At 37.6% G+C, this 19,716-nt stretch overlaps 1 protein-coding gene across 4 annotated transcripts in view; it reads right to left on the reverse strand.

Annotated features, from left to right (window-relative positions):
* ARHGAP28 (Rho GTPase activating protein 28) overlaps window positions 1-19,716 on the reverse strand; it is a 195,775-nt gene that overhangs the window by 42,495 nt on the left and 133,564 nt on the right. For all 4 annotated transcript variants that reach the window (XM_072604264.1, XM_072604266.1, XM_072604265.1 and 1 more), the window contains exons 4-7: window positions 6,417-6,504; window positions 3,334-3,491; window positions 784-949; window positions 580-671 (exon numbers count right to left, since the gene is read on the reverse strand). In XM_072604264.1, coding sequence (XP_072460365.1) covers window positions 580-671; window positions 784-949; window positions 3,334-3,491; window positions 6,417-6,504 — 504 coding nt within the window. The remainder of the gene's footprint in view (window positions 1-579; window positions 672-783; window positions 950-3,333; window positions 3,492-6,416; window positions 6,505-19,716) is intronic.

Genomic DNA, 19,716 nt, shown 5'->3' on the forward strand with positions numbered 1-19,716 from the left:
TAATAATTTAATAATAGTTTTAATAATTTCTAAAATGGAATATCTAAAAATAACCACAGTTAATAGTTTTATGGCTGTTTATATTCTATGAGCTAGGCACTGTGCTAAGCACTTTACATTTTACTTATTTGATCCTCACAACAACCCAGGGAGGTAATTGCTATGAGTATCCCCATTTTACAGATGAGGAAATTGAGACAAACAGAGGTTAAGGTACTTGCTCAGGGTCACACAGCTAGTAAGTGCTGGAGGCTGGATTTGAACGTGGGGCTTCCTGACTCCAAGCCTAGTGCTCTATTCATTCAACTACCTAACTGTTCTCTAAAACTCTGCATAATAACTTAATAATAGGTTTAGTAAATACCAAACATATAATATCTAAAAAAACTAAATAATATTTAGTGATAGGTTTAATAAGTATCAAACACATATCTAAAAACCCAAGTAAAAATTCAACAATGGATTTAATAAGTATCAAACACGTATCTATAAACCCAAGTCATCATTCAATAATGGGCTTACTAAGTACCAAACGTATATCTCACTCCCGCTGATGATATGGATTTTTATTCTACTCACTTTTTGGAAGATGAGAGGAACTTTAATTCCAGGGAACTTCTTTTGATCATTTTCCAACAGGACAGTAAGTGGAACACCAAAAAGTCCATTTTCTTCAAAGTTAAAGAAAAAAAGAAGGAAAGAAAGAGAAGGGAACCAGTTAAGCAATGCGATATTGCAGTGCTCCCCAGTGTTTGAATCATTGGGACCCATCACTCAGATTACCTCGGCCTTTTACTTTGTCTATTCGGTTCCTCTTCAGTTCAATCCCCAAAGCATCATAAAAAGCTGTCAATTCGATGAGAGAGAGATAGCGAATCTTCTTCATGTCTTCGACAGACAGATCTCCTACTTCAGTTAATCCAAATCTGCTTTTTCGAACGATGAATTTCTGCAAATGCATGTGGAAAAAATGGAAACCTTTTTAAAAAGGGAGAGATTGCAGGAATTTCATCAAAGTATCCCTCTGACTGCTCTTATTTTGCCAAAGGCCCCTTAGCGTGCTTCTCCAGGGGTAGAAAACAGAAGCTAGTTCTGCTCCTACAATACTGATAAACAAGGTCAGGCTGAATCTAACTTGATACCTTCATTTGGTTCCCTCCTCCATAGATTTGAACTGATGTACCTACCTAAGCAAATTCATAAGCTGAGGCATGGGACGAAGACCCAAAACTAAACATCACAGATACTACTGGCTTGTACCTCCTAGCATCTCATCCATCTCTCCCCTAAAAGTACTTTTCTAACTCATCCACTCCGATCAGCACATGATGAACAGGACTCGCCCTACCCTACCCAGGTTACACTAAATGAAAGCCAGTTTCTACATCTATCAAAATATTGATATGCCAGCAGCAGTCCTGCCTCCTGGCATTCCTGAATACCCTGGCAGAAATGTTAGCACAACCAACCACTGTGACAGAAGGTACAGAAGGCCCATTCTCTCCATAAATAAAGGAATTTGCATTTTTCTCTTTGTCTCCCAGTTCATAGCCCCTCAATCTCCTGAAATTATATTAAAATACCAAAGAGGATTTTGCTCATAGAAATTCTGGATGGCATATTGCTCCATAGACAGATAATAAATAGGCATGTTCAAAAGACCTTTGGGAGATAATCTTTATGTTTATTTAGAAGTATTAAGTTCTGGAGATTTAATTGTGACATGTTATATTGTTCTATAGGTAATAAAGGGGCAGCCAGGTGATACAATGAATAATAGGACTGTAGGTTCATAGGAGGGAATGGGAGAGACAAGAGGACGTTGGCCCTGGGGTAAGAGGAGAGGGGCAAGTGGGAGGGAAATTAATACCGTGATTCTACTATTGGTGTGTGGTTCCTAGGGAGAAGTGTCCTAAATGATCTCTTCCTAATTCAATTAAATATTCCTGATGACTAATTTTTTTGCTGCTACAGTGACAGTTCTATTAAAATGTAATTTTTCAAGTCACACAATCATTTAAAATGATTATTTCAAATGTCCACCCTCTAAATTCCAATGTTCTCAGGCATTGTACCTAGTTGTGTTTGTCCTTCATTCTCAAAGACGACCATGACATCAACTGCAATTGACTTTGATTTGAGTGAGGGAGGGCTGCGCAAGGTCACCACCTGCACATTTTCCTCCAGAGCCATCTGGGTCCAGTGGCCTGATCTTCTTCAGGATGGCTGGAGATGGCCCAGGACCCAATGTGAGACCCTGGCCCTTTCAGGCTCAGGTCTTATCACATTCTCACTTTGACTGACTTTATCACATTATCACTTTGACTCACTCATTCAGTGAACAGGCTTCTTTAAGTTACTCAAGGGATGGCCCTTTTAATAAAAAAAAAACAAAAAAACTGGGAGGGAATGACCCTCAGTGTTCCTGGATAAAAGAGAAATGATTAGTATTTAGTTATCATCCACCTTAGAAAGAGTAAATAATGTCATCTGCTTTATCCAGGACACATCAAACAAGGTTGTTAGAACTGCAAGTAATGTATAACAACCTAGGTTACATTGCTTGCCATCTCAGGGAAGGGGGAGGAGAGGGAGAAAGAGAATTTGTAAATAAGTCCAAATTTTAAAAAACAAATGATAAAAAGTGTTTTTACATATAATTGAAAAAGAAAAATATCGTACGTAAAATATAAGTGAGCTCTGAGTGAGGGTTTTGAGAGGCTCTCTCATGTATGATGTCCGTAAGCCTTAGAACATGGATTTGGGGGAAATCTATTTTGGCTGCTCAAATACCTATATTTAGTTGGTTTCCTGGCCCTTGACAGTATTCTTTATAGGTGAAGTTACTGGACAGATGAATTCTGGAAAGTAGTAACAATATTACAATAATATACCATTTCTATTTCCTCTTGTTGTTAACTGTCCCCAAAGGAGGCCAAGCTTGTTATTCTATGGGAGCATTGAACTGTTTACTGACCCAATCAGAGCATTATTCCTGTTTACATTACAAAAAGGAATATGGTTCCTATATTACAGGAAAAGGCTAGAAAATGGAAAAGCCAAGCAGGATGGCCCTTTCCAGAGTGAGAAATTCTGAAACACCCACACAGAAACACACACGTACATCAAATATCCTGCTCGTTGCCCTACAGGGAATCTAGCAGGAAATTACAATCTCAGAAAGAAGGGACTTGAAAAGTCATCTAATCTAACCCCCTCATTTTACAGATAAGGAAAATGAGGCAAAGAGGCATGAGGTGACTTGTCAGAGGTTACAGCCGGCTAGTTGTATAGAGAACAGATAACAGTATAAACATGAGGGGTGCTACTCACAGTTAAGGAGGAATCTTCTTTTTTAAACCTCTGTGATTTAAGACCTTCCTTTTCTTTGGGGATTTCTGTGATGGACTCTGAGAAGGAAATCTCAAAGGACAACTCTTCTGCTACTGATGGCGCGTCTTTATCGAACCCACAGTCAAGACAGCTGTTGGCTGGAAAAGTGAGCAAAGGACATGAGGACATGTTATGAGCCATTTGTCAGACGGTGCCCCCAACACTATATAATATAAAGCATTCCACCTGCCCGCCTGGCTAGGTGAGCGGTCACAGAGCTCACAGGAACACATGCACTATCAGACTCAAACCAATGGAGCTCAGTCGAGCGATAATCTGATGGTGCCCAACGTGGAGCATGAAGGCAGTCCTGTGGCTATTGCTCAGACAGAGAGACTGCCCATTTCTATTCCACCTGTGCCTCTCGTTTTTGTTTTTACCTCTTCCTGTGTGCACTTAGACACATATTCCAATTAGCCACTGAAATAGTGTACCAAGAGCTACATTTTAGGAAGACAGTGGATCAGAGAAGGCTTAGCGAAGAAGGCAATTCAATTCAATATTCATGTATTAAATACCTACCACGTTACCAGGCAGAATTCTAGGGGCCGGGGATATATACAGCCCCTGCCCTCAAGGAGTCTGGAAGAAAAGGAAAAGGAAAAAACAACACACATACATAGACATAAATATGAAATATATACAAGTAATTTGTAGGGGTAGACCACAGATCTAAAGGGAAGGGGAGTTTTTGGAGGGTTCAGAGGGCATAAAGTTAAGGTAGGAAAGAATGGGATATGGACACCATAAGGATAGATCTGCCATGGTTGGTTATGAAAGAGAATGCAGTAGTGTTTAGAGAAAGGAACCTTGGCTAAGTATCACAGGGATTTTTTTGGCACCAAAGAGCAGTAGATTGCTACCAAAGAGTAGCAAAGGCAATGTTTATCTGAGAGATAACTAAAGCAGTGGAGATACCCTCTGGGGCAAGGTGGATGTTGTTTCCCGGTCCTGTCTTAATGACAGCAAGGGTCAATGAATTTTGGGATCTAGGTTGGTTAAATCACATATTAGACTTGTCCTATTTGAACAAAAAAAACAGAATATATGGCAAACCCTGGGGGAAGCATTAGCATTGGTTTTTCTCCTAGGTAGAGAAGGAAAGACCAACAATAATGGTTACTACAGGGAGAACCAACATACTTACAGAGTTCCATACATGTCTCTGAGCATGTACTACCTTTGATCATAAGAGGAAATGTGAATGAGATTGAAAGATCAAAGAATACTTAAGGAAATGTAGATACAGTGACTGAAAGTGGTCAATATTTTATGCATAAAATTTATTCATTTAAATAAATAGAAAATTTATTTGTTTGTTAAAAAGTAAATAAAATAATAAAGAATAAAATAAAAATAAATTTTAGTTTGTTGTATTGTTTTTAATTTTTTGAGAAGAAATTATTGTTATTATTAGTAACAATAATAGCTAGCATTTAGGAGGCACTTTAAGATTCATAAAGCACTTTATATATATTAAGTCAACTTGAATGGTTTAATATTTCTTTTGTTTGATCCAGGAGGGCAGAACTAGTAGCAATGAATGAGTGGACAGAGACAGAGAGACAAATTTAGAATTAAGCTGGATATAAGAAGAAACTCCCTAACAGCTGGTGCTATCCCAAGGTGGGATTCCTCTTTACTAGAAGGTCTTCTATTGGTGGCTAGATTACTACTCATCAAATACATGATAGAATGAATTCTTGTGAAAAATGTGGATTGCATTGTACAGCCTCTAAAGGTCTGTTCAAACTTAGAAATTCTGAGAACTTGCTAAGGATCAGAACGACCTATTAGAAGAGGATATCCCATATAAAATGGTGTAATGTTAATTATATTAAGGAGTGTTAAAGACCTTCCCCACCTATTAATGGGCCTGCCCATTAAGGGAAGTTTGATTAGGGGAGATTTGTTTTGTAGGAAGGCCCACACCTTTTGTTAATTTCTAATGAGGCACTGGTTCTCAAGGGTTGTGATGTCCTCTAGCTCTGAAAAGTGCATAATATTCGGAGGTGAGGTTTTACTTTGGGGCTTACTCATTGGAAGTGTTTGTTTGGCCAGATGAGACACTGGGTAGCTGCACAGGAGCCCCCTGGTTTTGAAAACTCAGATGTTGGTGCTTCTCTCTCTCTCTGTAATGTATGTATTGCTTAGGGTCAGACAGTTGGAAGCCCTGTTGGTTGGTCTTCATTTCTCTGTTTGTATTTTCTCTGAAGTTCAGGGGGCTGACTTTTTCCCCTGAACTAAGTGAATGATATATGTGCATGATTAAAGTAGACTGTTGGCCCCTCAAAAGTTGCTTTCCTTCTAGAAAAGCAGATCTCAGAACCTATGCATCAGGTGTATGCCAGGGTCCTTGCCCCACATCAGTGGATACATGGTCATCTCCTTTCTTGCAGCATAGTCTAAGTTTAATAACAGTGTGGTAGCAAAGGGGCAAAGTATAATAACTGCTGGAATATCCCTTTTCCAGCATTTTCTAGAAATTTGCAATAAAATGGTAGCCCCTATTGATTATCTACAGCACATATATAGGGAGTAATTTGCTTAGGGCTGTAATAGGGGCCAGAAGCACCGTATTCCTCATGAGAATTGTCTCCTCAATAATGACGCCACCTTACTTGCAGGGGAAACCTACCACAAAAATCTATCCTTGTGTCAACTTTAGAACTTGACATATAATTAAATCAGTAATCCATAAACAAATTTCACACCTGTTTCCCAGATTACTTTTGACTTTTTAAGCAGATTCAGAATATCAGTCTCTAAATCAAAGAAATTTGTCATATGCTTGATAAAAGACAAAGTCTTTTGGATCCAATTTCTTTTACTTCTCAAGTATATGGCAAATGATTAAAAAAGAGAGAGAATTAATACACTTACATGTGGATTGCTTTAGGAACTGTGGCAATCAATACTGGTTTTATATACACATAGCATGATGACCTTCCCACCCTCTCCTCCCACAAAAAAAGATGAAGAGACAGTAAAAGTGAAGTTTAATTATATTGTAGCTTACTCACAATTAACTGCTTTCCAAACTGGCTTCTTCCCTGGTACCTGTACACCGTTTGCAGGAACAAGAGATACTGGAACAGGCTCAAATGGAGGCTATAAAAGATGAGGAAAACACATATTTTTTTGGTTTGCTTAATTTTTAAAATTCTAAACTTAAACATAAAAAGGGGCATTTTCATGCACATAGAAGAACATAGCAAGAAGATTTTATATGAAACCATGCTTCTCAACATGGTGCAAAGGATAGTGTGCTACACCTGGAATCAGGAAGACTGAGTCCGTATCCCACTTCAGATGCTTACTAGCTATGTGACCCTGAGCAAGTCAGTTAACCAGTATCTGCCTCAGTTTTCTTTTCTGTAAAAGGGGGATAATCACAGCACCTACCTCCCAGGGCTGTTATGAAGATCAAATGAGATAATAATTGGGAAGAATTTTGCAAGTTTTAGAACTCTGTATAAATTATATTATTATCTGAAAAATGATTGCTTTAAAATATATGTGTATGGATATACACATACCCATACATATGCATATGTATAAGTATACATACATATCTATTTACATATACATACATACACATAGGTATATGTGTGTATGTGTATGTGTGTGCACACACATGTGTGTGCACATGTGTGTGCGCAGTAACTAGGTGGCAGAGTAGATAGGGTGCAGACTCTAAAGTCAGGAGGACCTGAGCTCAAATCTGTCTCAGATACTTACTAGCTGAGACCCTGGGCAAATCACTTAAATTTGTTTACTTCGATTTCCTCATGAGTAAAAACTAGCTAGAGAAGGAAATGATAAATCACTCTAGTATCTTTGCTAAGAAAACCCCAAATGGTGTCACAAAGAATCAGACATGACCAAAACACGTGAAGAACAAAACATGTGTGTATGCATGTATGTATATATATGAATGTGTATATGTATATATATATGTATACACACATATACACATATATAAAATAAATTGATGTTACTTTAAAAACTGTGCTTCCAATCTGTGCCTCCTCCAGAATTTCTTTCTTTTCATTTTAAAAATGGTATAATGACCCTTTTTGGGGGGACACTTTTATTGCTAAAGCTTCCTCCCTTCTCCCTGTAGCCCCCAATTAAAAATGAGAAAACACTTGTAATAAATAAACACAATCAAGAAAAATGGATCCACACAACAGGCATGCCAAAAATGCAAGTCTTTTTTTCTACCCTTCTGTCGCTCACCTCTCTGTCAAGAGGTGAGTAATCTGCTTTCTTATAAGCCTCCGGAGTCATCGCTGGTCACTGCATGGATCAGTGTTCTTGTGTTTCAAAGCTGTTTGTCTTTATGACGTTGCTGTCCTCATACAAACTGTTTTCCTGGCTGTGTGCCGCACTCTGCATCAGTCTATACTACCCAGAATTCCCTGAAATCATCTCCTTCATCACTCCTTACAGTGCGATAACACTATCACATGCTCATGTCACAATTTGTTAGGCTTTCTCCCAATCGTCTTAAAAGGCAATCTAAGTCATCTCCTTAGATCCTAGTTCTTTTCTCCACCTCCCCCCCAAAACAAATATATTTCCATAGATATGAACAGAGTAAAGGTCTATCCGTCTATCAATCTGCTTATTTTAACGTTGCAAATGAGTGCTCTTTGCACATTGTTCATTCTAATGAATTCTTCCTTTACTCCCGGTATATCCTTCATTGGTTTAGCTTACATATGGCTTCCATATGTAGATCAAAATTTCTGACTTTCATAGCATTTATGTTTACTACTAAAGAGTGCTTGCATATACTTTTATACACTTACCTCCTTGACATAGAGTAATCAATTTAATGATTTATCAAGTGATGATTCCACTCTTTCTCACTTCCAAGCCAAACACTGCTTAACAAACTTCAAGGTGGAAGGAACATCAGAGGTCATTAAGTCCAACCCCACCCATTTTGCAGATGAGGAAACTGAGGCCCAGAAAAGTGAAGTGAGTTGTCTAGGGCCACTCAGCTATAAATGAGGTAGGTTTCCAACTCAGGTGTACCTGACTCCAGGTCCAGCTACTTTGGTTAGCTTCATTCTGAACCACTGAATCTTTTGTCTTACGCTACCAATTCCCACCAAAGTGGGGATTTGATTTTTCCATTGGAATTGACACATTATATCTTATTATATTATATTAAATTACAATTTTAACACCAAACTCCATGCAAACTACAGTAAGGTAATGATTATGAAGTAGCTAAGTACTTGTATTTTCAGAACTGCTTTGGTCTTTAAGGAGGGAGCTGAATGAGTCTGAAATAATATATGGAAGTTAAGTGTGTGTGATCACAGTCTTGGCACAGTATCCTAATCTTTCGGCAGTGTTAGATACCAATAACCAGTTTACACACACACAAATATAGTCTATGTAAGATACAAATTATTCTTCATATTTTAAAATGACCCTCTTGGAAGAGTTCATGATTGACATATGTAAATATGGCTGAGAAGACATCTATTTAACCAATAGTCCTTTATACATTATATACAGACTGAAAGTGTGAGGCTACAATTCTTTTCTTTCCCACCAGAGTCTGATGCTTTCTCTGCCTACGTATCTGGCTCTGAAGCTCATTTTCTTCTCCATTGTATTCAAAGATAACTCTAACCATGGTTTTCATTTTTTTACGCCTTATCTCTGGTTGCTGCTATGCAGCTGTTTATTGAATGCTATTTATCGTTTGTCCAAACCTTGGAGAGGAAAAAAATACCATGATAGTATTCCATCACAATCATATACTACAACTTGTTCAGCCATTCCCCAATTGATGGGAATGTCCACAATGTCCAGTTCTTTGCTACTACAAGGAGAGATGATACAAACCTTTTAGAACATTTAGGTTCTTTTCCTTTTTCTCTAATTATCTTTGGAAATAGACCAACTAGTGGTATTGTTGGGTTAAAGGTTATATGGGTAGTTTAATAATTCTTTGGGCATAATTCCAGAATGCTCTCCAACACAGGTGTATCAGTTCACAATTCCACCCACAATGAATTAGTATTCCAATTTTTCTACATGCCCTCCAACGTTTATCACTTTCCCTTCTACCATTTTAGCCAAACTGGTAGGTATAAAATTATATCTCAAGGTTGTTTTAATTTGCATTTCTCTAATGAATAATGATTTAGATCATTTTTTAATATGACTAAATTACTCTGATTTCTCCTTTGGAAAATTGCCTGTTCATATTCTTTGACCATTTATTAATTGGGGAATGACTTGTATTCTTATTTTTTTATTCTTTATTCTTATTTTATTCACATTTTAAATATGAGACCTTTATCTGAGAAACTATCTATAAAATTTTTCCCCGTTTTCTGCTTTCCTTCTGATCTTGATTACATTTGTTTTATTTGTACAAACCCTTTTTAATTCAATGTAATCAAAATTATCCATTTTACACTAACTTTACTCTCTATCTCTTATTTATTCATAAATTATTCACCTATCCATAAAAATCATCGGGAAAACTGAAATGCAGTATTTAAGAAATTGGGCATAGACCAATATCTTACACCATTTACCAAGATAAGGTCAAAATGGACACATGACTAGATATTAAAGATTTTATAAGAAATGAAGCCTCCGTTCTAAGCACATAGAATTCCCCCTCCAACATGTCCCTCTCCCAACTTCTCTATTTCTACTGACAATACCACCATCTTCCCAGTTAATGAGGCTCTAAATCTTAGAGACATTCTTGAGTCTCCCTTCTCTCTCATCCACCCCATCCAATCAATTGAAAAGTCTTGTTAGCTCTATAAAATGTCTCCCATCATTCTTAGTTGGGTTACTCTTGCAGCTTCCCATTGGTGTCCCTTCTTCTATTCTCTCTTTGCTCCAATCTTATCTTCCACATAGCTGCCAAAGTAACATTCCTAAAAATAGACCTGACCATAATACTCCCCTAAGTCAAAATTTTTCAGTAACTCCCTATTGCTATGAAGATAAAATTTTAAAAACTATTCAGCCTAGAATTTAAAGGCTTCAACATCCGGTTCCCAGAATTACCTTTCTTCTTTAATTTCATATTATTTTCCTCCCCATAATCTCTACCCTAGTCCAACTGACTAGCTCTTTTGCATATATGACATTTCAACTTCCTGTGAGGTTTTGTACAGGCTTTCCTCCCTCTGGAATAAAATGTCCCCCCTCCTTTCTTTTCTTTTGAAGTTTCCAGAAATCTCTATTTTTCCATCAAAGCATAGCTAAGGTGCAACATCCTCTTCTGATTTCTCCAGATGTTAGTGCTATCTGCTTCTTGAAATTACTTTGTATTACTTTGTTATTATTTATCTGTTCATGTTTTACATCCCTCAGAAAGTAAGCTCTTCACGCGCAGGTACAATTTTTGATTCAGAAATGTGTTGATCTTCATTGGTAAAGGGAGTTCCCTCTTTGGGAGTACTAGTGAAATCTCAGATCCTGTTTTTGTCTCTCTTTTTTTAAAATGCAAAGCAATGAACACAATACTTGGTATATAGTAAGCACTTAATGAAATCTTTTTCTTTCATTCACTTATTCCTATCACCATCACTTCTGAATACATGCTTCTTTTCTCTCCTACTTACTCATCCAGTCCTGCACAGCCCTCACTCACTAAAAACAAAGTCAAGTGCAAGTCACGTCATTATTTCCCTGATGGCATGGTCTTCTTCAGCAACGAAAGACGAACACACACACACACACACACACACACACACACACACACACACAGACACTCATTTGGTCATCCTTTGCACCAAAAACTCAAGAGATGAGGGAGCAGAAAAGAAAGAAAGGAAGTACAGGAGGGAGGGAGGGAGAATGTTCAATGGTGGACAAATCTTCAGCACTTTCTTAAAGCATTCAAAGTGTCACATGGAAGATAGATCAGACTTTCTTGTCCCAGGGGGCATATAGATAAGTGTTTCAGAGAGATAGATTTAGGTTTAGTATAAGAGGAAAAAAAAACACTTCCCCTAAATGGAATGGGCTGCTCTAGGAAATGAGAGAGAGAGAGAGAGAGACAGACAGACAGACAGACAGACAGAGAAAGAGACAGAGAGACAGACTAACATACAACTTAGTCTGATATCATATATCCTCCACTTCTGAAAAGAAAATAAGTAGCCAACTTTGGTCATCATAATTATAGAGAGTTCAGTTTTCTTCTGTTTCACAGTTGTAAACATTATGTATATCATAGAAAAAAGGCTTAAAATTTCATTGGGAAGACAAAACAATCATTTGTGGAATAAGAGTATAAAATCGTGTGTAATTAAGCACTAACAGCTTGATAAGTGTTTGGCTTGATAAGTTTGGAGGAGAGGATGATGGATAAAAAATTGTGGCTTCCTAAATGAAGTGAGACTAGTAGGGGTAGAATTTGGATACCCAGAAGATGGGAGAAAGCCTTCCAGTAAAAAGTAAGAACATGGCCAGAGGCATAGACATGAAAACAGAAGACGTGGAAGCGATCTCAGAGGTTAAGGACTGACTATTGAAGTGAAGGTGGTATGTGGGGAATAGTAGAAAATTAAGTTAGATGGAGAGAGTTGGAGCAATTATGAAGGACTTTGAAAGCCAAGCAGAATAATTTAGACTTGCTAGAATCAGCAAGAGGAAACTCTTGGAGATTTCTGAAGAGGAGGGATGGAAGTAATATTAAAAGAATATTCTCCAGCAAAGAAATGGAAGTGGTCGGGAAAGGGAGGAGACTACAGTCAGGAAAAATTCAATCATAATTCACATATTTAAATTATTACAGGCACAAAGTGATGAGGGCTTGAACTAGAGTCTCAGCAATGGGAATGGAAGAGGAAGGAGGGATATGAGAGAAACATCAAAGAAAATTTGATAACTGACTTGGTATCTGAGATAAAGAAAGGGAATCAATGAAGGGATGTTTGGGACTGGGTGACAGGGAAAACTGTGTGGTTGTGAAAAGTAATGAGTTAATAATGCCTGCAAGGCATCGTGGACAAAGGGATAATATAGACTTAAACGTTGCAGTTGTTAATAGGCAAAGGAAAATGGAAATTAATTTTCTCTCCATTTGCTTTAGTTCCAGTGACCTTGAAATTGCTTCATGCTGAGGAAAAAATCTAATTTGTATCTAACAGACAAAGGTTAGGACTAAAGGGAATAACATAAATTGCCTTTGACTAGGATCACCTTGGTATGTGGACTAGGGCCTGAGGGTGACCAGGAGTGTGAGCCAGGGAGCACAGACCATTCAGACAGACTTGATGTAAGGGTGGAGACAAATCACTCCGCAAGGGACCACTCTTAACAACAAGAAAAGGATAGGAACTTTGCAAACAGATGGAAAGCAAAGGGGTGAAAACAGGTACCCTCACTGGAAGTGGTGGGTTTTACTTAGAAAATGGGATATTTCTTTGAGAAGCTTCAATGATCTTCCTATTTCTTGTTGGATTTGACTTCAATGAATGAACAAAGGATATTTTTTAAATGCCTACTATGTCCCAGACACCATATTTCCTCTTCAAAGCCTCATCAGCATCATGGCTTTTCTAACTGAGAAGGATGAATATGGCCAAGTGTATGCCAAGAAAAGGAAGTCAAGAGCATCATGATGTAGGACAGTGATTTTCCAAGACTTTTCCTCAGGGCACAGGATACAAAATTTCTATGAAGTATTGTAGCACTCTGGCAATACTCAGGGGCAGTCTGGAGATTGGTACATAAACTGATGGCTTTCAATGAGCAGCAATTTTGTGTGTGTACTCTTTGGGAGCTGAAGGTCTGACACTGTGAAGTTAGTGCACATGTGTAATAGATCACTCTTACTTATTTTTGTGAATACTATTCTTATTATACTATGTATGCCGGGTAAATCAAATGAATATTGAACAAAATTTTATCTCTACACACATGCACACTTTTTTTTTAATCTGTAGTAACATCCAAAATTTGAAACTTGAGGCACATCATTTTTGAGAACCACTGATATAGTAGAAAGAGAGATGTGTGTGTATGTTTGTTCTTCATTGCCGAAGAAGACCATGCCATCAGAGAAATGATGACATGACTTGCACTTGACTTTGTTTTGAGTGAGGGAGGGCTGTGTAAGTCACCAGTCTCACTTCTCCTCCAGAGCCATCTGAATCTAGTGACCAGATATTCATCAGGATGACTGGAGATGACCCAGGATGAGGCAATTGGGGTTAAGTGACTTGCCCAAGGTCACAGCTGGTGAGTGTCAAGTGTCTGAGGTGAGATTTGAACTCAGGTCCTCCTGACTCCTGCACTGGTGCTTATCCACTGCACCACCTAGCTACCCCAGAAAGAGAGATGGATTCATAGTAAAGGGTCTGAAGGACCTCCCAACTCTGAAATTTTTATGTATCCATAGAATCACAGAGATTTTTACCTTAAAGGCCATTTAGTTCAATCCCCTCCTTTCAAAGATATAGAAACTGAAGCTTAGAGTTTAGGTGATTTGGGCAGTGACCAAATAATTTAATTACTCTTAAGTTTTACTCTTTAGCCCAACAGTTCTGATTTTAATCAACTGGATGTATTGATGAACTTGTTTCTTTCCAAAAAGCCAAATGCTCTGTAAATAAGCCTTTTTTTAGCATTAGCCATCATTCTCATCACTACTGAAATACTAGACAATATGGAAGATATGGTCTTGGAAATATATAAATATACACACACACACACACACACATATATATATACATACTTGTGTATGTAGACACACATATACACATATGTATATATACTCACATACATACATAACACATATAATATAATGCATATACATATGTGTGCATATATGTGTATGTATATATATATATATATGTACATATATATATATATATATATATATGTATGTATTAAATAAAGTCTAATTTCCCGGTAGAATCAAAGCAATCAACAAATATTTATTAAGCAGGTACTATGTCAATCTCTGGGAAGACAATTTTTAAAAAAAATCCCTCCCCTTAAGGAGCTTAATTTCTATGGAGGAAAATAATATGTGCACATATGAATATATGCAAAATATATATTATTTAATTTCAGGAGAAAAGTACTAAGAGCTAGAGGGAACAGGAAAGATACTGTATAGGAGGCTGCACTTGAAATATACTTAATCCAGTTTGTCGTTTGGTCATTTCAGTTGAGTCTTACTCTTTGGGACTCTGTTTGGGGTTTTCTTGGCAAAGATACTGGAGCTGTTTGTCATTTCCTTCTCCAGCTTGTTTTACAGATGACAAAACTGAGGCAAACAGGGTTAAGTCACATGGCTAGTGTCTGAGGCTGGATTTGAACTCAGGAAGATGAGTCTTCCTGACTCCAGACCAGGCACTCTACTCACTGTGTCACTTAACTGCCCACCAGTTGCCAAGCCCTAAAATAGGCAGTCAACAGAATTCACTTCTTAAGATTTCTTTGACATTAAAGTCAGGAATTAATTTAAAATATGTAAAAAAGATAAAGAAGTAATTATAATTATAAATGTTTTACTTAAAGCTTGTCATTGTCAACTAAACTTACTATTGTAAGTAATGTAACTATTTACATATAAATTAGTTCATTTCAATGCCTAATGTAGCATAATCATTTTTAGTCACTCTAAGTCCTCATCAAGATTCTTCATCCATACATTTTCAATAACTTTTCCTTTTATGTGAAAGCAGTGTGTATTCCATTTCTAGTTCTGTTTCTTATTATTTAGTATAAGTTTTTATTTCATAATTTTAAAAATTATTCTACAAGTGTCTTGAGACTTCTTCATACAGTATTCCCCATTTTAATTACATTATTAGTATTCCATTACGTTATATATCTTAGCAATTGCCAAATCTTGTGGTTTCTACTTCCATATCATCTCTTGGCATACATACCCGTCTTGGCTTCTCCTCGCTCACATACCTAGCCACCAACCTATTTCAAGCCCTCCTTGTTTCCTAATTGGTTTCTCTGTCTTCATTCTCTCCCTATTCCAATGCATCCTCCAGTCAGCTACCAAAGTGGTTTTCCTTAGGCAGGTCTAATCTTGTCACTCTCTTATTCAATAAACTCCCATGGCTACCAATTACTTGGAGGATTAAATGAAAGTTTTTGGATTTGACATTTAAAATTCTTCACAACCTAGTCCCATTCCACCTTTCTAGTTCTGTTCCAGCCTCTTCCACCTGCTCTACCCGGTCCTACCCTGGGTCACCTACTATCTACTTTGTTTGTGTTTTACAGATGTCTCATCCCAAAAAATATAGGCACTTTGAGGGGAAGGGTTATTTTGATTTTGTCTCTGTATCCCCAGTACCAATTAGTCCCTTAATACACACTTTATGGTTGATTGATATATTTTCTTTTAGCTAGACCTCTGATTTCCCTAGTGTAGGGAATTCCTGGAGAAAAAACTTCCTTTACACATAGAGTGACTTGTCTTTGCAACTTAGAACCTTAGAATGACCTGCCTGGGGTCACACAGACTTGATCTGAGGTCTTCTCAACTCTGAGGCTGTTTATACCACACAGCCTTTTGTGTGTACACTATTATACCACAAGTTATTTAACCAATCCCCTATTATTGGACATTCCTGTTTTCCACCAGTTACATAGAATGTGGCTATGAAAATCTGAGTGGACAATATACACTTAATTTTTTAGGCAGCATGGAAACAATGATTCTGGTTGAACTGAAACAACCCATGGTTGCTACCACAACAAGGTGTTTTGTTTTAAAATTAACTTTTTTTCTTTACCTTGAAGAAAACAAAATCTTTCACAATATGGCTAAGAAATATTTACCAGGCTGCCTGGTAAATGTATTTGCATCTGGAATTCTACTCTCCAGTTAAGTATCGTTAAAGATGATACCAGCAGCGTTCAGTGGCGTACAGCACAAAGGAACTCCTATTAGAAGAGGAAATATGAATAGCAGAAAGATGATACAGAGGAGCCAGTCATGTCCCCTAGAGTCCTTCTGCATTTAGACAAGTCATACAAGACATGAAGGGATCACATGGCCAGCGGAAAGAACCAGTTCGTCAATATCTGAAGTCACCACAGAATCCCAAGGAAAAGAAATTGGGGTTTAGCAGCTGTGGGGATGTGTGGACACATTCGGGCTCTCAGAACCTGCCTTTTTCAAACAACCCCCAGAATATTTCTCTTTCCATTGCCTTCCCTCCCCCCCACTCACCAGCAGCACACCCACTCTGGATGAGTTGCAGGCAACAGAAATGAGGTTTGAAGGTGGTTAAGCAGAATGCGTTCTTGCATTGTTCCTGGAAGATAAAACTGCTGTAAACAGCTGGGAGCTATTATGAGAGGGACTGAGCCAGCAGGATTCAAATGTATTTAGAAAACAGGTTTTCCTTTTAGACAAGGCACTCAAAAGATGTCTCTTTGTGTGGAGGGTACCAATTTTTTTTAATGAAGTGGTGAGGTTTTGTTTTTTTCCCCCTTCTGGTATCTGTTTTCTTTTAGGACTGCAACACAACCAAATGAAATAAAGAAACATAAAAGGGGGAAATGCTGCGTATCTATGAAGGAGAAGGCAATTTCTCCTCTGTGAGAATCCTACCTGCAGCTAAGAATGCTATTTTCTGGTTAGATTGTCCTCTCTTTCCAGGCAGCATCTTTACAAGATGCAAGATTAAGTCAAGATTAGAAGAACCTGGAAGGAATTTGAGCCTGGGGAATGGGCAGGGTTTAGACAAACAACTTTCCGTAAACTGGAAGACAGTGCTCTTCCCACTGTAAAATGCAAGGGAGAGACAGTAGAGGGAAAGACTGTTAGCAGGAAACCTGGCTGAGAGATTACTGCAATAGTCAATGTTTGAAGCATATGACATCATTTACTATGTTGATGAGTTTACTAGACTGATAGATCCCAGGAATGCTGTAGACATAGTTTATCAGGAATTCAGCAAGGCATTCAACAAGGACTTTTACAACATGTTTGTGTACAAAACAGAGAGATCTGGGATGAATGATGGTACAGTTTGGTAAATTTGTAACTAGAATGAGGAGACTCAAAGAATGTTGATAAATGGCTTAGGGTCTTGATTTAACCTAACAATGTCATTCTATTCCCACAGCTATTACCTCAGAATAGGCTCTCATGGCCACTTACTTAGAGTACCCCTGTTATTCTATAGGTTTTCAGTCCTGTCCAACTCTTTGTGATCCATTTTGAGGTATTCTTGGCAAAGATACTGAGGCGTGTTACCATTTCCTTCTCCAGTTCATTTTACAGAAGAGGAAACTGAGGCAAATGGGGTTAAGTGACTTGTCCAGGGTCAGACAGCTAAGAAGTGTTTGAGACTGGATTTGAACTCATGAGGATAAGTCTTCCTGATTCCAAGCCCAGTCTTCCCTCTACAATGCTATCTAGATGCCACACTTCCCCAATACATTTTCCTACTTCTGCTCCATTTCCATTTCAGTCCATCCTATACACCAGTGCCATATTTATTTTCATTTTGCTTACATATAATATTTATTTATCATATTATATTTATAATTTATCTTCATGATCTGGTAATGTTATTTCTCTACTCAAAATTCTTCCTCATTCACTTAATCCTTACATTTTTACTTCTTTTATCAAAGGGGTAAAGCAAAATGGCATAAATTCTGTTTATTCAACTAATTACATCATTATGCTTAAAGATTATCAGTATTGAATTGATTATGTCTGTAAAAATAAAAGCAAGCTGTATACAATAAAGACTCCAGTTTCAAGTCCAATCCTTTTCTTCCTTACTAAGCACATGGAAATACTGGTTTTATTTGATGGTTTTTTTTTTTAAAGGCTAAATAAAATGACTATGAGGGAGTGAACTAAACTGACTAATTAAGATGTTTTTAATCTGGAGTTTCCTATAAAATGTAAATTAAATCCCATTTGAACTTCTGTGGCCTCAATTGTTCACCAGTAGCATTTATGGAGTGTATATGGGAGACAGGACTGGGGGTGGAGAGGGGATTGAGAAAGGGATATAGATATTCTCCACTGAAGGAAAAAGGGAGAAAACTCAGGAGGATCTGGCTTTTATTGGGAGAGTAGGAAAAAGAGAAAAAAAAGGAGGAGGGGAAGTATTAGGTAGGTAGGGTTCAGTGAAGGCTTTACTCCATTCATCTCAAATGGACATTGTATGTGAAATATTTTGTAAATCTTAAAACACAATATAGATATTGGCTATTATTATTATTCCAAACAAAAACAGCTACTATTGTTACAGTCATTAAGACATCTCTACTTGAATGTTCCACCTTCACACCAATGTTAACATGTCCAAAGCCAAGTTCATAATTTATCACCCATATTAGACCATTCTTCTAACTTCACTATTTCTATCTGTGGTACAAACGGTGACTTGGATCTTCCATGTTCCAACCTTGGGGTTTTCTTGGACTTTTTTTCTCCCTCAAGAATTAATATGCAATCACTTACTAGATCATCCTACTCAATCTTCTTTGTAGCACTCCGGGATCCCTTCTCCTGTTGGTGCCACCAGACACATTGGTACAGATGCTCGTTACACCCAACCTGGACTAAATATGTGTTATGCATAAAAATAGACATACGGCAATAGAAATTAAATATGGCCATCTGTGCACTGAATAACAACTGGGTTTGCCAAAACTGTAGTTATTAATCTTTTTTCCAAGTATTTATAAACTTAGTTCAAACTGAAAAAATAAGTATTTTTAAGTTTGACTCTAAGATCTTAATTATATATAAAAAGCTTTTAAAAATTTCAAAACAAATCAAGTGGACTTTTTTTTCCAGGCCTGTTAGAGAATAGGACACTCACTAGACTACGAATTCTTGCTGGCTAAATATGGGGGCAAGATCTGATTCTTACCCGTATTTGCCATTTGGGGTCATTATAATTATGGACTGGTCTTTCATTGCTCAATTAATGCCAGAGATTCTGTAATATTTGTAACATGGATCAAAAAAAGTCACAAATGAAATAAGTCACAACTAAGATAGTCTTTCTTATAAGAATCTTTTTTGGGGGGGTTGGGGGACTGAAGCCAAGATGGCAGAGTAGAAAGACAGACCTGCTGTAGCACTCCTCCCACAGCCCATAAAATACCTGTAAAAAAAAAAATGACTAAACAAATTCTAGAGTAAAAGAAACCACAAAATGGCACAGTGAAAGAGCCCTAGACACTCTGTAAGGCCAACAGGAAAGATCTATTGCACCAGGCTCAGAGCAGAGCACAGCCTAACCTTGGCTATGTCACATGGATAGGACTAGAGCAGGCTTCAGGGCATGGAATCACGGGTAGCAGCTG

This window comes from Notamacropus eugenii, chromosome 4 (genome assembly GCF_028372415.1).
Source record: "Notamacropus eugenii isolate mMacEug1 chromosome 4, mMacEug1.pri_v2, whole genome shotgun sequence".
Taxonomy (NCBI): domain Eukaryota; kingdom Metazoa; phylum Chordata; class Mammalia; order Diprotodontia; family Macropodidae; genus Notamacropus; species Notamacropus eugenii.